Raw genomic sequence first — 18,682 nt, forward strand, 5'->3', positions numbered from 1 at the left:
TTTTCAGCACTTCCAAATGGTAAACTTGGTTAACTGTTTGTACAGTTGGTACAAATTCATAATGAATAATCCCTCTGATATCCAAAAAAGGTTAGCAACGTTGTTGCACCAAGTTCACGAACTTAATTGTCAGACCTCATATGTATAGTGTTAGGTGGGTACTAGACTAGTCAGGAGGATCACTTCTTAAATTATGTAAATGTCTAACCACTATGCTGTACACCTGAAATTAATATAAAATAATATTAAATATTGTAGTTGAGAAATTAACAACAGTGGGGAAAAGGTGAAGGTGAATAAGAAATTCAAATTTCCAGGTATAAAACAAGTAAGTCATGGGATATAACATACAGCATGGGGAATATAGTCAATAATATTGAGATTACATATTACGGTGTCAGATGGTTGCTGGACTTGTGATCACTTCTTTAGATTATAAATGTTAAATGATTGTGTACACTTGAAACTAATGTAATATTGGATGTTAGCGATATTTGAATAAAAATCTTAAAAAATTACATAAAATATGATTAGCTTTAGCAAGTTCAAACGAGTGTTCCCAGCAGAGATAAAGTCTAATATGCAAGGCATCTTCTACATTACATTCTTCTTGCTTGAGACAGAACAGGAAAATCAACTTAGAAGTGATCAAAGTCATAAAAAAAATGTGTTTAGAAGATTTTGTTTGTGTGTACATCTAGATAAATGTACCAAGTGATCATCTGAAATGGTAAATGTTGAAAACAAATTAAAAATAGTCTTAGATAATTCCATCACAAAGATGCACTGATTAAAACAGCCTCTTCTCATGTTGTATTACCTTTAGACTGTGGTAAATCACCTGCAATATTATTAAAGTATTTCACTATATATTTTATTTTTATAATAATGAATCTGATATGCTTGAATCTCCTTTGGTTTGTTATATATCATCCATACATCATTCATTCCATTCACTTAAGGCATCATCTTCCTGTCCAGGTATTTCTGTTGGTGATTGGTCAAAAGAAGTTGAATCTTTGTATCTCATTGAACTCAGCTCAGAATGTATCTCAGCAGCTGAGGCTTTTGGCCCCCAGATAGCCTTGACTGCCGCCCTGGGACAAAAACAAAAAAAATCTCTTATGAATCTATTTCTGTTTAGTTTTCTCTATGTAAAAGTGCATCCTTAGTCACAATATATTTCCAGTTTGTGGTGCAACAGTTACATTGTGATAATAAGTGAGCCCTCAGATGTATCAGGGTGTGATACTCATGTAACTATTAGAAATATTTTCATATAAATGCATTGGTAGATTACAATTAACCAAATGTTAGACTTGTGATAACTACAACTGACAACACAAATATTCATTCAATAAACTTTTTTTTTTAGCAACTACTATGCAAAAATTTAAAAATTGCATTTAAAAGCTCTCTCATGACTGGGGAAGCAAGTCATGAGATTAGGTAGCCTGGACAGTCGCAGGAGGAATTACAGGAGTTGGACGGTTTGAAGACACACGTGAGAAGCATCAATGATAGGGCTTTCGATTCATGGGACAAGGGAGGGGCAGATAGAAGGACATCAGTCAAGGGTGAGACTCAGTTTCAGTCTTTCACCTACCAGTTTATAATTATGAAGATCAGTACAAAAATCACAAATATGCAGAGAACTACTCCTATGGTCAGCACAAAAACTAGGACTGCATCAGTGTCTGGTTGCCTTGATCTTTTCATCTGCAATTCTAGAGAAAAAACACACACCTGATGATTATTATTACTACTAGAAAGAAAAAAAAGAAATAGACATCTAAATTGAAACTTTATATCTGAAAAACAACTCTAGAAATATGCAAAAAGAATCAGTGGAAAGAAAGTTATTAACTAACTTGCTCTGCATGTTTAAAATGTCAGTTTCAAACATGCAGAAGTTGAAAGAATTTGACAATGAACATCTTACAGTCCCACCACCTACGGTAGCTACTACCATCAATATTTTACTATCTATTTATTCATGCTTCTATCAATCCATTAATACATCTTATATTTTTGATGCATTTCAACATAATTTGCTGATGTCTACATACTTTTCGCAAAAATTTTCAACAAGGCATATCATTAACCAGAGTTCAGTATTTATTTATGTATTTTCTTTTGAGGTAAAATTTCAGATCGAAGAGCTGAAAGATCCTAAATGTACATTTGTTTAGTTTTGGCAAATGCAAGCACACGTGTAATTTAAACCTCCTATCAAGACACAGAATATTACTATACCCCAAAAAGTTCCCCCGAGCCTCTCCCAGTTAATCCCTGCCCCATCCTCCAGAGGCAAGTACTGTCCTCATTTTCTTTTTCACCATAGATTAGTTCTGCCTGTTCCAGAACTTCATAGGAATGGAAACATATGCTATGCACTCTTTTGTGTAAGGCTTATTTACTCAGTATAATATTTTAGAAATTCACCCTTGTTGGCACATGTATCACTAGTTTTTTTACTGGTTTTTTTTTTAAATTTTTTTTTATTAATGAGTAGTATACCTCAATTTGTTTAAATATTCATTCTCCTACTGATGGATACTAAGAGTGTTCCAGTTGGGGCTATTATAAAGTAACTGCTATGAACATTTCTGTAGAAGTCATTTTGTGAACACATATTTCATTTCTTTTGGATAAATATGTAAGAGTGGAACTGCTGGTTTGTAGGGTAGAGGGACACTTAGTTTTCCAAGAAACTGCAAGATCTTTTCCTAAATTGATTGTACTGACTGTACATGTTTTATAATTATTTTTCTCCCAGATTTTGGCTTGCCTATTCATTTTTTAATGGTTTCTTTTAATGAACTGAAGTTTTTACTTTTAATGAAGCCTACTTTACCAATGTTTCCTTTTATGGTGATTGTTTTCTGAGTCATATCTAAGAAACCCTTGCCTACTCCTGAATCATGCAGATATTCTCCTATGTTTCCTTTTTAAAGCTTTATGGGTTTAGTTCTTACACTCAGGACTATGCTACATCTTTAATTTTTGTATATATTGTAAGGGAGGGTATAGAAACTCATTCTTTTTTATACAAATACCCACACATCGCGTTTAAATCAGTTATTCTTTCCTATATCTTTCTGCTCTTCCTGAAAATAAGGCTATTAAAGAGACAAAGCCAGCCTATCATATAACATTGTTACATTGTAATTGGTGAAAAGCCAATTGACATCAAGTATTACTCATTTTGTGAATTATACAGTTTTCTTGTGGCTCTTCCTGGTCCCTAAATCATACAATCATAAAATATTTAGGTGGGGAAGGACAAGAGATGCAACTGTTGAATCATACTGACAAGTAAAACAATGTCCAAGGAGATTTAATAATTTCTGCAAGCTATGTTTTATGTATTTTAATATTTAATTTTGGTAAGTACCATTGTATCAGAAGTAGTCTACTATATGAACAATCTCAACCGTTTATTTGTCTGAACTTTTCTTTTTACACTTTAAATACCACAGAGTATAATTTTCCATTTTCCTTAGTAATTCTAGAGTTATACATTCAATTTAATGATCACCAAATTGATATCTTCCACATATGATAGAGAAATTACATGATATTTATATTCCAACATTGTTGGACTTTAAAAATCTTTTTACCTTTGATAATTTTAGGTTTACAGAAGCAGAGGGATTTTTAAGCTCAAAAAAAAGATATGTTTTAGGATTAAAACCTGAGAAGAAATCCAAAACTCCTTTCCATTAATCCACTACTCCCATACTAGCCAAGACAGGGTGGAGAATGAGGGGTATGAAGATTTTAGCTCATTTCAATAGCAGTCTTCTTGCAAGGGTCACTTAGATTACTTTTATATTGTGGACAGAAAAGGAGGTTCTGTGGAAAGTAATCTCACGTGGTGATCTAGTCATAAATTCCTAATTGGACAGGTCACAGTCGGTAGCCATGCCCCAGAGTATATAACTTTTAGTAAAAGGTTTATCTTTGCCTTAACCAAGCCCTGTCCATTGTTTCTGTGCAGCTAGCTGGGTTAATACATCTTTGAAATAAACCTTAAACACCCCCAAGACAGCACAGATTCTTAACTGTCCTGCAATCCCATCCCTTGTTGCTTCCTCCCACCCTCATGTAATCTCCCTTATGTTCCCTCCTTAATCTCAAATGCATAAAAAAAAATGCAAACTGTTATTTTCTGAAGCATTTATCTCAGTCGGTTGAGCTCTTACTTCCAGGTGTATCCTCTTTCAGGCTCAAATAAATTTTTATAAAAATTCTCTGTAAGTTTGGACATTTCTTACAAGGACAATATATAATAACAACAAAAAGGCTGCAGTTCCTATTGAAATTTTCCAATGAAAAAACAGGCTGAATTTTGATGCGCTCACTTTTTACTAAAATTAAGCCTATGTCTGTATTAGTTTCCTAGGGCCACCATCACAAAGTACCACAAACTGGTTGACTTAAAAACAACAGAAATGTATTGTCTCCTAGTTCTAGAAGCTAAAATTCTGAACATAAGGTACTTGTACAGCCATGTACCCTCCAAAGACTCTGGGGGAGCATCCTTCCTTTCCTCTTCAGCTTCTGGTAGATGTCCTTGGCTGTAATCTCTGACTCCGTTTTCATAAGACAACTCTGTTGTCTTCGCCCGCCAACCCTCCCCACCCCGCCATGTGTCTCTGTGTCTTCACGTGGCATTCTCCTCTAGTCTCTCTCTCTCTGTCTATATCCAAATTTTCCTCTTCTTATAAAGATACCAGTGATATTAGATCAAAAACCCCCTCTAGTATGTATGTATGACCTTATCTTAACTGAACTAATTATATCTGCAATGACCCTGTTTCCAAATATGAGGTTCTACAAGTTAGGACTTGAAAATATCTTTTTAGGGGAAATACAATTCAATCCAAAACAATGCCTAATTATGAAGGACAAGTATTGTGGAAATGAAAAATCTAATATGATAGGAAATTTTCATTAACTAAATCATATTTACCCTAAAAATATTCAAGTATGTATTTGTTTCAAGCCAGTACCATATTGTGTGCACATTTATAGCCAACACAGTTGTTTGATGTCTAAACAACCAAAAGGGTCTGTCACATGGTGTACCCAATTGTCATTTTAAAAAGAAACTAATAGATATCAAAGTGTTCTGAAAACACTTTATCGTTTAACCAGTACATGTATTGAGATGGCAGAGCTATCCCACCAGCCTTAGAGTGCTACGGAAGAAGAATCAACTTTGTCTCACTTAAGGGCTGACATTTTGGGGTCCGTGTTCCAGCCCTTAGCTTATATACTATCAAATACATGTTGTCTTCTAATCACGGAAAGAGCTAACCACTGAGTTGTCTTACAAGGACCAGGCTATGAGGACAAAAACTGAAAATGGCCCCCAAAACTTTTGATGTCCTGAACTAGGACTCAATTAGATATTTTTTAGTTTGATGATGCTTGGTCCTTTTTTGCTTTTATAGCACCTTGTTGAAATTATCCTTTTAATAACACCTGATATCCAACATAGGAGTAAGATTATTAGCCTTCACTATAAAGATGTTTTTCAAAGACACTAGACAACACATCAAAAAACGTTACAGTTTATTTTTAAAAACCACCCCCAAAATATTTTAGCTTGTTTTCATTTCAATAAAAGGTGCTATGTTGTTGTATGGCATCTCTAGACTACAGCATAAATTCTTCACTTGGGATTAAGAAATAGCTTCAAGAAATCCATGAACTCCCTTAAAATTACAGGTAACTTTTGGCATGTTTGTAAATGTGGGTATTTTTCTGGGAAAAGCCTCTTGAGCTTGATTGGATTCCAAAACACCGTAGGACCAATCCCCCATACTAACAACAAAGATGACGACAACAATAAAAACAGTTAAGAGCAACTGAATAAAAAGAAATAATTATTTGGATGTAAAAGACATCATAGTTTAAATTGAAAGGACATGCACATGAATCCATTTCACAAGGGAAGTAATTTCTAACATGTAAAATTACATTCAGGACAAGATTTGCCTTTTGTGACATATCAATGACTATTATTGTTTCATCAAAAACATTTTCTTTAAATGAATAATTTTCAAAGAGACATGCCTTGACATAATGTTTCTTAATTTTATTTACTGTACAAAAAATTTTGTTAGCATACATAAGAATTCCATGTATCCATTTTCACTTTAGTGATAGAAGTAAAAGTAAGAATATAATACAAGTTAGAGGACTATTCTTTGGAGATACTTCAGGAATACACCAGTTTCCCAAAGTAAGGCACATCTGGCTTTACTTTGTGAAAAATAAATTAAGCACTACCTTGTAAGAAAGTCTAAATGGTATACCAGTGGTTCTCACATTGTGGTCTCCCAGTAGCACCTGGGAACTTGTTAGAAATGCAAATTCTTGTGTCAGCCCCACCCAAAATCTACTGAATCAGAAACTTGGTGGGCGGGGTTATGGATCTGTGTTTCAATAAGCCCCCCAGGTCTCTTTAAAGTTTGAGATATGAGGAAACCAAAACATTGCTGGGCACTTACCATTTGTTGTATAGATTGTGAATTTAATAGATGCTACTATTTCATTATTATCAAAGGTATCACACTCAAAAGCCAAGGGATGTGTTTCCCTGTGTACATCCAGGATTGCTGAATCATTTGCAAGTACAATGGGTTGCTATTTTAAAAGAAAAAAAGTATCAACACTCTTCATGTAAACATAAGATCAGCAAACAATTTTATTTCCTGTCAAAAAGAGTCATTGTCTCTCAGTCTGGGACAGTAATTAATTATGCACATGAATTTTACAGTCAGACAAACCAGACATCAAGTACCAATGCTACCACTTCCTGCCTGTATGACCTAGAATAAGTTACTTTCTGCATTTCAGTTACTTATCTGTAAAATGGGTGTGTGATAGGAATTACCTTATAGGATTGCTTTGTGTGTTAAAAGAAACACTAACACTCGGCGTATGTCTGTGTATAGAGCATTTATTATGAACACAAAATGGACTCTAATAATTCTGATAGCTATGTCAATCGCAAAGTGACAGCAATGCCAGGGCATCATGTGAAAGGAATACCTTGTGAATGCCCTAACCAGATAACTCCAGATGCAGAGTGGAGTGTGACCATCTGGACGGCTTTATTGGACTGCAGATGGATGCACTGCACCCAGTGTTGAACATAAAATCAGAGCTCTCTGACGGCTCATCGCCCAGGTTTCACTGATGAGCTGACAGCCGCATCTGCACTCATCCCAGACGGAGATCTTGAAGCCTTGTCTCCTGACTGTCTCACCAGCCCAGCCTGAGGCCCAACGCTACGAACCCCAGCACCACAGGTACTCTTGCTGAACACCAGACTCTCTCTCATCCTCCTGTCATAAGACCCTTGCCTAACCCTATTGCTTGCAAACCTGTGTGACCCTCTTGTGTGAAACCGCTCTAACCTGACTATTGGGGCCATCCTCTGGCCAGAGCCTTGGTTAATGCCTGTGGTAAACAGAGTCAGTAGGACTAGATCCAGGGCTTTATTCTAATAAAGGCTGATGTTGTGGAAAGACACAAACCTGGGTGAGACTGCTACTTTGATAACCACATCCCGCTCACGACAATCTGGCACTTAATAAGCCCTCAATTAATGTTAGTTACTGTTATCATTACATAACTCCTATGTATACAAATGAAAACCTTGCTCCAAAATAGGCTACTTTATATAAAATGGATGTTTTTAAGTTCTGATAACTAACCCTAAAACATATATAAATATATAAATAATGAAAAAACTTAAATCTTAGTAACAATAAAGTTGTATGATTTTAACTTCATTTTTGCAAACTTCTGTTAAAGAAAAGATTTTCTGACAGTCATCAAACACTGCGAAACAAATTTTACAACTCACTAGGAAGCACCAAATTACATAGTCATTACTCACTTGGTCTGGCCTTAGAAGTTTCCAAACATATTTGAAACGATTTACAGGAGATGTATGAACACATGCCAGTCTAGCAGTTTCAAGACTTTCTGATATTGGTTTACCCCCTGAAAAAAGGAAAAATTAAATACACAAATACCATGTGGCACTGTAAATTGCTTTATAAACCATACTACTTTTAAAAGCCACCTCCAATTTCAAAATCAATTATATGCTGCAAGTTATCAAATTTATTGAGTGTTTGGGTATAGAAGAACAGAGAGGAGTGATGGGTGCAAAGAAGAAGTCACCAAAAGCAGCAGGTGGGAGACACCACAGCTATCTGCTCCTTCTGCAGAATAAATTATGAAAAAGAGATATAGTAAGGGCAACCAACTTAGTGATCTTATAAGCTTTGACGTCTACTAGTGGCTTCCAATTTACTGGTTAGGGGCCTCTATTAGAAATATTGAAATCTCAGAATAGTGTACTTTATATGATATAGAACATCTCTTAAAGTTACCAATTTAGGGTGGACCAATCTATTGATACAATGTCATGACTAACATGTCCAATGCATTTCACTATAGGACAGCTTGACCATAGGCCCTGCATACAATAAGGTTACAGTGTATCCCAGAGAATATATGTTAAATGTTAGACATCATTGAAAAATATAAAGCAACAACAGAAAGTTACTCAGAGCTGAAACTGTCTAGAGAAATGGAATTTTAAGTTTTATTACGATTTCCTTTCAGTCTATCAGTTCTTCACGGCAACCTGAGATTAAGGCTATCTCCCCAGAGTAAACTCTTTCCCCCTCCGCCTCCCCACCAACACAGAGTCCAACTCACAGCCACAGTCTACCGGTCCATGGCATTCTTCCACCCGTACAATACACTTAGATTCACCTCCAGGGCATCCATTCGTTAATATAACTTCTCTAATACCAACACCTTTGGTAAAAGAAATCAGCAAATGTTAAGAAAACTAATTCCAGAGAATCTTTTCTTTTTTTTCCATCTAGATCTCTTTTGAGACTTTTCTTCTAATTTCAGAAATTAAATTCCTAAATTCAAGGTGATAACGTTTAGAATGTTTCTAGGCTTCTCATTCTGAATTACTTCATAAAACAGCATTATCAAAGCAAGTTACATGAAACACTAGTTCCTCTGGTTGTTACCATAAGAAAAAGAATTCCACGATTATACACATTTGAAAAAGATACATTAAATAAAATTAAAGGGACCTCTTTACTACACAATTTGCAGGAGACTTTTAATATGCTAATAAATTAACGTGCTATTGTGTATAAACTTTCATTGATCTAAGATGTAAAATTTTTGTATTCTAACATCTTTGAAATCATAATGCATCTTACAATTGACAGCATGTCACAAATTGGCAGCATTTTTCCTTTTGGGGGGGGTGTATAAAATGTGCTTCTTATAGCCAATAAAGTCTTAGATTTAATGAAACACAGTAGTACACAGGATCTCCCAAATTTATTTGACCATGGAACTTTTAGGAGGGAGAGGGGGATTTGGAGTTTGTGGAGGAAATTCCAAAATCACATTTTAACATAAATGATGCTTTTTAATATTTAGTTTGGTAATAAATATAGCAGGACAAAGTATTTATAATCAAATCTCTATTTCCAACAAGATATTCTTTTTAGAATTGCCACGTTTTTATAACAAGAAATCAAGTCTTTAGTAACTGATCTCAAATTTCCACTGAGTTTGCTTTTCATCACCAGAATTGAGGGAGATGATAAAATGCTGCAGCAGTGACATGCTGAACATGTTCTGTGACAAATGACTGTGGACAAAAACGGGCGCACATACTTAACCTGACAAGCTCCAGAGAGGTCTGCATGGCAGGCCTTACAAACTCAGAGACCAAAAGTAACCACATAGGATGGTTTGAACATAAAAATTCCTAACTAAAAGCGGGTCATGGAGGGTAGTCACGTCCTAGGCCTGTAGCTTCCTTGACAAAGGTCAGTCTTTACCATAAGAGAGTCTTTTTGCATCTAAGATAACATATTTTTGAAATGTCAGAGTAATCTTCTTTGTCAGACCCCTTAAGGCCCAACCTTGGGCCAGGAGAATATGAGACCACATAACCCCTCATTGTTATATTGTACCCCGCATACCATCTGTATGTGCTGTGAATGTTTATTATTAACTACTCTGTACTCACCAATGTGTCTCTCTGTTTCACTTTTTATCCAATCCCAGAGATTTCCCTGGTTTGCTTTCTCCTACCCCCTTAATCTACTACCAATGGATTTCATGTAACCCTCTTTACATATCCTCCTTTTATTCTAATGTATAAAATAAGCTGCAAAACTGCCATTCTCTGGAGCATTTTCTCAATCCCTTGAAATTTTGCTTCCTGGAAATTGTCAGTTTGGCTCAAATAAACTTACAAAAATTCCCCACATGTTTGGACGTTTCTTATGTCGACAGGACCCATGATAACTACAATAGTCATAGGCCAAGGAACTGTCCATCTTGGTTTCCTTGTCTCCCAGATTTCCTCTTTCAACTCCTACAAGGTGGTAATCATAAAACCCATTCTCAAGGGCAAAGGAAAGTTGGAATTTACAACAGTGCTTCTCAAGTTCAGAGTGCATGCAAATCACCTGGGGATCTTCCTAACATGAAATTCTGATTTGGCAAGTCTCAAGTAGGTTCTGCGATTCTACATTTCTAACAAATTCCCAGGCAATGCTGATGTGGCTGGTCTCTGGACCAAACTGTGAGTAGCAAGGAAGAGGATTCCATGTGAGATAAGGAGATAGAAGGTTGGAAGATAAACAGTTTCTTTTGATTAAAAGCAATACCTAAGAATGACTACAGTCATGGTTCCACTTGAATTTATGAAAGGTACTTCTCTAGAAGCACAGAGTTATTCTGACATGTATAAATATTTTTCAAGCAGGTGTTTTATGTATTTATTTAATCAAATACAGTTCATTGCGATGATGTGCGTAGGTGTGAGCTTTTCTGTTCAGTCCAAGTAAAACTTAAAAATTTGTCTGTGTATTCCAGAAAAAGAAAACTTTTTGAACGTGCTTACTAAAATATTGTTTTGGGAGTTCAATAGAATTTTCACTACAGCATTTTTTCCTCTGTATAGTTCTGTTACAAATGGAAAACATTTTTAAATATTTAAAAAATATCTTAGATGTGAACTATTGCCTTTTCTGGTTTATTTTTTCCCTTAGAACTTATCACCGTCTGATATATTACATATATTACATATTATTTATCACTTTATCCCAACTAAAATACCTACTGCTTGAAGGCAGAATTTTCTCTGCTTTACTCACTGTTGTATTCCCAGTACTAAAACAATGCCAAGCGCATACCGTGTTTCCCTGAAAATAAGACCCAGCCAGACCATCAGCTCCAATGCATCTTTTGGAGCAAAAATTAATATAAGACCCAGTATTTTATATTATATTACATGACATGACATGACATGACATTACATTACATTATATTATACTCGGTCTTATATTAAAATAAGACCAGGTCTTATATTAATTTTTGCTCCAAAAGATGCATTAGAGCTGATGGTCCGGCTAGGTCTTATTTTCGGGTAAACACGGTAGTAAAAAGTTTTTTAAAAGCCCCCAAAACAGAGAATCGTTTGTTGAATGAACAAATGTAACATATAATTTCTGAAACACATCTTTAAATAATAGAGTAAAATAATACCATTTGATATAAAAATAATTCTCTTATGAAAATTTATCAAGCAGCAGAAGAAAGATATAAATTGCAAATAAATAATCACAGGTTTATTACAGGTTTAATTTTTTTTCACTCATTTAGAAGTTAAGGTAAAAAATAGGTTTAAAAACTATCTCAAAAGACAAAGAGTAGAACAGTGGTTTCCAAAGGCTGAGAAAGGGGGAAGTGGAGAATTAGTGTTTAATGAGTGGGGAGGTTTCAGTTTGGGATGATGAAAAAGTTCTGGAGGTGGACGGTGATGATGGTCGCACAATAATGTGAACGTGCTTAGTGCCACTGAATTGGACATTTAAAAATAGTTAAAATAGTAAGTTTTATGTTTACCTAACACAGTTTACCCCCCCCCCCCACCACACACACACACATGGCTATTGCAAATAAAAACAATTCAGGTATAATTTTTGACCAAAAAAAATCATTCTGATTGAGATATTCATGGATTTTCTGTCTTCTTACCCTCTGGTTTTTGTCTTTCCCTCCTATTACTATCTTTTTTTTTTTCAAGGCAGATTCTATTTAGAATAAACTTAATTTCACTGTGTATTATCTATTATCTTCTCAGCATGCTAGTCTACTGTGGTTCTCAAAGTGGTTCTCAAACGATGGTCTTGTAACCAGCGGTATCAACTTCACTTGTGAACTTGTTTAGAAATATAAATTCTTAGGCCCCTCTGAAGGCCTAGTGAGTTCGAAACTCTGGGATAGGCCCAGCAATCTGTTTTAACAAGCCCTTCAGGCACTTAGGGTGAACAGTTGAACTAGTTGAGAAACATGTGTTGCCTTAATCCAATCCTCATATAAGAGATTTTATGGCCAATTTCCATCCATGGAATGATCAAAATAAGTCACAGTCCCTGAATATTACCTTCCCCACAAAGCCAATCCTCTTTTTTCCAAGATATGACATATACATTGGAGAAATGTAGAATTTAAAACAGACTATTACAAATAAGCAAATTTCATAGATTTGCCACCAAAGCATGTGAGAAGACATCTGTGAGATGTATTGGAAGATCTTTCATCTTCCGAACATCTGTGAGATAAAGAAAATTTTACTTTGGTTGAAGGCAGTTTATGTGACAAAAAATATAGGGAGCTGGCTTAAAATAAGACTTAGAACTGACATATGCAACCTTTTAAAGCAATCAGTTTCCAAACTGGAATCATTAGAAACAGAAATCAATGAGAGAGAGAGTACAAAAATTACAAATACAAACTGCCACAGTTTTTACCATTCCTCCCCAAAAAATTACGATATTGTTTATGTGCTCTATGCTACTTACCACATGTAACGGTGCACATCCCAAATTCTACTTCTTTGACTGCTGTCGAATTTGAAACTAAACGTAAAGTGCAAAACACATTATTTAATTATATGAAAATTATTCTTACTTGGGAATGGAGGATACAAGTACTTATCATGTGGGAAGCAGATATTTTAAATTTTTTATTAAATCAGAAAAGCAGTACTATTCTTAGTATATCTTCTATTATTGTTTAAATAAAAAGAAGCCTAAGCCTTTAAAGTAATAAATTATGAAATAACTTGCAAATAAAGTTTATATTTAAACCTTGTATATAACTTAAAAATAATTTTTTCATTAGTTTAATATATGGTGAGTTAAAGTTCTATAGAAGATCAGAAAAACACAAAAAAGGCAGCTAATTGTAAGGTCTAATTATTTTCTAGTCCCTATTTCTCCAAAAAAAAAAAAAATTGGATATATCATTTCCATCCAAAACAGAAGTCTTTATACCACGTGTTCATTAAAATCATGTTATAGGTTGGTTCTATTCATTCTCAGGTTAAGATAGTAAATTATTTCTAAGAATTTATTTCAACACTTTATTTAGCAGGATAATCTAGGAATACAAAAGTATTTAAGCAGTTAAATATCATTGGTTTTAAATCACATAATGTGTTTCTTTTTCTAATCTTTCTGAAATTTGGCATGAATTCCACTAGCTGTGTAGTATATAACCAATTCTCCATAGCTCAGATTAGGACCAAAATCTCAACAGAAAAAATATTAATGAAGTATTAGAAGATAATTTTTAAAAGTCATTGTACCGTGAGTCAACAGTATTACCAGGGAAAGAGCACTGAAGTCCAAATTACTGTTTCTACCACTAATTAGCTGTTTTGAGTTTGAATAAATTACTTAAACTGTCAGGCCTAGTTAACCCTTCAGTAAAATTTGAAAAAGGATAAGCTATCTTATTTGGTAACTGTGAGAATTAAATGAGAGAATGTATGTGAAAACATTCTGTAACTTGTTTAGAGCTATAGGTATGCTTAAGATATAACTTCACTCATTTCATATTTATTGCCTTTATATAATCCTAAAATGTTTTGTATTTTGATTACTGTAAAATACTTTCATAAATACTTCTATTCTATACTTATATGCACTAAATACAGTGCCTTGAATACATAGTAAGCACTAGTTGTATACATGTTAAGTAAATCAACATTGACTATTAAATGAATTATTTGGACTATCATAATCAATTTTGAATTGACATTTTTGCTTGAAATGCTTGGATACTTTCTGCTGGAAATATATGACATATAAATTAAAAGCCAAATCTTGAACGTAGAAAACACAGGTAGGAGAATGAGTACTAGACTTTTTAAAATAACCTCTTTTCAAAAACCACTAAAAAAATCTCTTCATCAATAAGCTCTCTCTATTATTCACTACCTATACCACTTTGGGAAGGTTACTTAAGTTCTCCTAACTTTTAAAAAAAAGAGAGAGAGATTTGGTAAGATTATTTTCAGAGTCCCTTTCCTCTTTGAGTATTGAGTGCCCATTAGGTCATTCAATGACTTCCTTTTTTAATGAGGATCCTACAATGGTGGGACAAGGGAAATTATATGTATCTGGACTCCAGTGTGGTATTTGTCAAAATTTCCCGTTGTGTACCTATGAGTGAAAAGAAAAAATATGGTTTTAATGTCACTAAAATTTTATGTGTAACTTGCTAAACAGTAAGATCCACTGATGCTAATTAATCGGTTGGTGTCAATGTGTCAGTGTCACAGGACTCTGTCTTGTTCAACATTTTAATTAATGACAGAAAATACTGATTTCATGCTGACTGAATCTGGGGATTCTGCAAAACCAGAAAGGATAGCAAATATGTTTGGAGATAAATCTGGATCTTAAAATGACAGGGTGGAATAATGGGCAAATATAACAAAATGAAACCTGAGAAATAAAAAGTCCTGTACACCGCTGAAAACCCAGGTATTCCCCAGGTACTTTATAGGCTGTCTTAATTTGATAGCAGAACAGGTGAATATGAGTGGAGTTCAACGTGAGTTCAATAGGAGTCAAGAGTGTGCTGAGGCTTCCCTAAAAATCTACTTGGTCTTAGATGTGCTGATAAAACCTTGACATCTACAATGATGCAGACCATGATCCTGCTCTGTCATTCTGGCCAGATGCTGGAATATTCTCTTCAATTCTGGATAGTACCCTTTGTTGGTATATACTATTAGAGTCCAATTTTTAATTTTTTAGCTTCTTTTTTGAAAGTTGACTTGTAAGGTTATTTCATGATTTTTATTCTTCCATAGAAGTCTTCCAAAGAAAAATAAAAAATATATAGGATAAAACTCATTTTATAGAATAAAACTCTATCTTGCAATTATTATGTAGGTCTACTATTGGTCCCTTTTATAAATCTAAGGGTAAATAGGGTAAGAATAAATTTATAAATCTTAAGATTTATAAAAGGCATATGGGTATATTATAAAAGGTATAAAAGGAACATGGGTATAAAAGGTTTATGAGTATATATCTAACATAATATCTTGGTAATTGTTCCTACATTTTGAAACACTGCTATTTCATCATCCATAATGATGGATTTTAGTACTACTTATCAATTATTCCCAACTACATTTTTAGAAAAGACTATAATAATAAAGGGAAGAATGGTTGGAGTTGTCTAGAAAGATGATGTAATTGTGAAATAAATCATAGCTACTACATCACCTTTTGTTTTCTTATTGCTTTGCTCAAAGGATCACATCATCTTTCAGGAAGATATAAAAGAAGTCTAGAGGCACCTTTCTCACAAATTATTTTCAGCTTTCATTGAACACAGCTGAGATTTTAGAATTTTTCTTTTATTTCTTTTTGTCCATACTGGGAAAGAAAAGAAAACTGATAGAGAAAAATATTTCACAATTATTGGATGAATCAGAAGATGAACACAGACATAGAGTAGCATTTTAGATGCCAATGATGATTGTGAAATTGATTGTGTAAGCAAAATGAGAGATGGTATCTTAGATGAATATCCTACATCAATTTTTTCTAATTCAAGAATCAATAAATGAACACTGTATTTCTAAGGATGAAAAGGATATATGGTATTCTCATCAGGTTAGTCTTTCAACAGGAAGGAGTTGATCCTGAAATATTTTGGGAAAATAAGCTAGACGATTCCTGTTTTGCTAAAAGGATATGGACAGTATTCTTTCCTTTTTTTAAGTTGTTTATACCACAAAATTTACTTATAATGTTTGTAAACAGACAAATCAGGATGGCAGGTGTGTATAAAAAGGTGATTAGGAAAAAAAACAGAAGATGTAGAAATGAATAAATTCATTGGACCAATAATTCTAATTGTTTATAAATCTAAGATGAAAATGTTTTGCAATTATGTAGAAAGAATATGGCAGTCTTCTCAACAAAATATGTGCCTTCATAGTTTTCAAAAGTATTGTGTTTTTACAATGCAAGTGCAAAAAGAACAAGATTAATAACTAGAATCTATTAGAAATGTACTTGAAATCTGGAATCAGTACTTACAAGATGGATATAGTCCAGATTCATGCATAACAATTGATGAGCTTTCAGTTGTGTTTAAAGTACTTTGCCCATATATCTTCAAAACCAGGGAAAACGAGTATAATTGGGGGTTTTCCATGTTTAAATTCTTGTTGAAATTTCAAGCAAGTTGTTTTCACAATTCCTTTATTCTTACTTTTGTAAATTATTTGTAAAATGACTCAAAAGTAAAAAAACAGAGTTCATGAGATAGTAAACGGTGATGACTATTTTTATACTGGTCCCCTGAGGGTTAAGAGGACAAATTTTAATAATGGCTCTGGAAATTTTCAGATGTCAGATACCTCAGATTAAAGTTCTGGATTCTCACTCTCCCCAGGAAAAAGCAGCTATGCATGAAATTGTATATGTAAAATTCCAGAAGGTACATGGACTCCCTGAAGTTCACAGATAAGGAAATGAAGACTGGGAGAGAGAATAAATAACTTTCCTACATTTGAATTTGAATCTAAGGCATTATAACTCCATCACTTGGCTTTAGCCTAAACTCTGTTTAGCATTTATAGCTAGGACTATTCCCTTGACCAGTTTGGTACTAAAATTATTAATTCAATTACTTTTAAAACTAGAGTGAAGCAAGCGCTACTGTGCTTTATTTAAAACATGTTCTTTTCTTCTCTAGTCCTCTTTTTCACATTTCCAAAGTCAAGGACCTCTGCAAGTTCTCTGTAATCAAGTCAGTACAAACCTCAACCCCACCATTAACCTCAGATAGCCAATTTCTTTCTGTCACTGAGGGTCACTATCTGTCATCAGGAAATAAAAGAAAGGCTGATAAATATAGAACCTACTCTGTATGTATAGGAGACATGAGACTGCCAAGGATATTAAAAGAATCTCAGCTGGGTCATTTATGGGGGAAGGGAATCATTTCCCTTTAGATGGCTGCAAACCTGCAACTGACCTTATACCTACTAGCATGTGAGTTACTAATCAATATAACATGTACAACAGCTTGTCACGTTTTATTGCTTAATGAGCCACCCTAGTAAGGCAAATTTATGTGCCAAGCACAGGCTCATTCTCCCTTGGTTAACACCATCATCTAACAAAGCCACTAGTTGGATCCCTTGACAGATGTTATTCTAAGGCCACCCGTTCCTTTGTGGGTCCAACGTACAAATAAAACACCACGCTGCAAAGGTGCTCAAGGTTAGGGCTGCAAGGAGTTGATAAAGGGCTTCTGGGTAGTTTTATCAGCATATTGGCCTATCTAGACGTGTCACAGTGAGGGGAATTCTGAATTCCATTGTGTTCCAAATCAAAGTGCAAATGTGGAAACAGAGGAAGACCTCAAGCAATTTGGAACTTCCAAATAAACCCACAATGGGAAGGAAAAACTTAACTGCAAAGGTAGTCAAAATAATGCCCCTAGGTGTAAGGTTACTCCTACCATTTGGTGGGGGGAGGGGGGGGAAGCATCTTTTTCCTTTTCCGGAGCAATATTTAGCAGTATTTCTGTAGCAACTTCTAGATGTGGGCTTGTTTAGCTTGCTGTGGCTTTGTAGAATTAACACACCTTTCTTCAAGGCCACTATGCATGCGAAAAATGTATACATTTGGGGCTATCTAGGAGAGGGTTTTGTAGGTGTTAACAGGGACAATTCTCATGGCCATCGGACAAAGCCGGGCTTTGCCCTCCAACAGGTGCCTTGGAACCCAGCAAGGAGCCTCCTACCCTCACCATCCTCCTGGGCCTCAGGCCGGGGCACGGCCTCAGCATCGCCCATGTAGTTCTCCGGCTCTTCCTCGCCCTCGTTCTCATTCTCGTTCTCGCCTTCGGCTTCGCCCTCGCCTTCGCCTTCAGCTTCGCCTTCGGCGCCGCCCAAGCCGGGATCCTGGATGGCAGTGACGTTTGTGCCCCACGCGGACTGGAGGCCCGCCAGGAGCAGCCAGCCGACCGTCAGCAGCAGCCCCGCGGAGCAGCCTGCGCCCCCGGGGCTCATGCTTCTCGGCCCCGACGGCCGCCCCAGCGCAGTCGCAGCCGCCCGCTCTCAACGAAAAGTGTCCAAGGGAGGAGCCGCTGGTCTTCGAAACCCCACGGCGCACCCGGGCAACCACTGAGGCGTCACAGCTCGTCACAGGCGCGCGGCCCGCCGCCTCGGCCCTCGGCGCCAGCGGAACGGGAGCGGGCCCGCCTGCGCGGC

The 18,682-nt window shown here is 35.5% G+C and overlaps 1 protein-coding gene across 1 annotated transcript; it reads right to left on the bottom strand.

The window, feature by feature from the left end:
* Positions 1-940: 940 nt before the first annotated feature.
* SPACA1 (sperm acrosome associated 1) lies at positions 941-18,481 on the bottom strand (the record flags this gene model as incomplete). The annotated part of the gene is made up of 7 exons (XM_081039320.1): positions 941-1,097; positions 1,607-1,727; positions 6,525-6,660; positions 7,922-8,028; positions 8,755-8,856; positions 12,951-13,007; positions 18,220-18,481. 7 exons carry the CDS (start codon positions 18,479-18,481, stop codon positions 941-943), a joined length of 942 nt encoding a protein of 313 aa, XP_080895446.1.
* Positions 18,482-18,682: the final 201 nt, after the last annotated feature.

Source organism: Rhinolophus hipposideros (assembly GCF_964194185.1).
Source record: "Rhinolophus hipposideros genome assembly, chromosome: 3".
NCBI lineage: Eukaryota > Metazoa > Chordata > Mammalia > Chiroptera > Rhinolophidae > Rhinolophus > Rhinolophus hipposideros.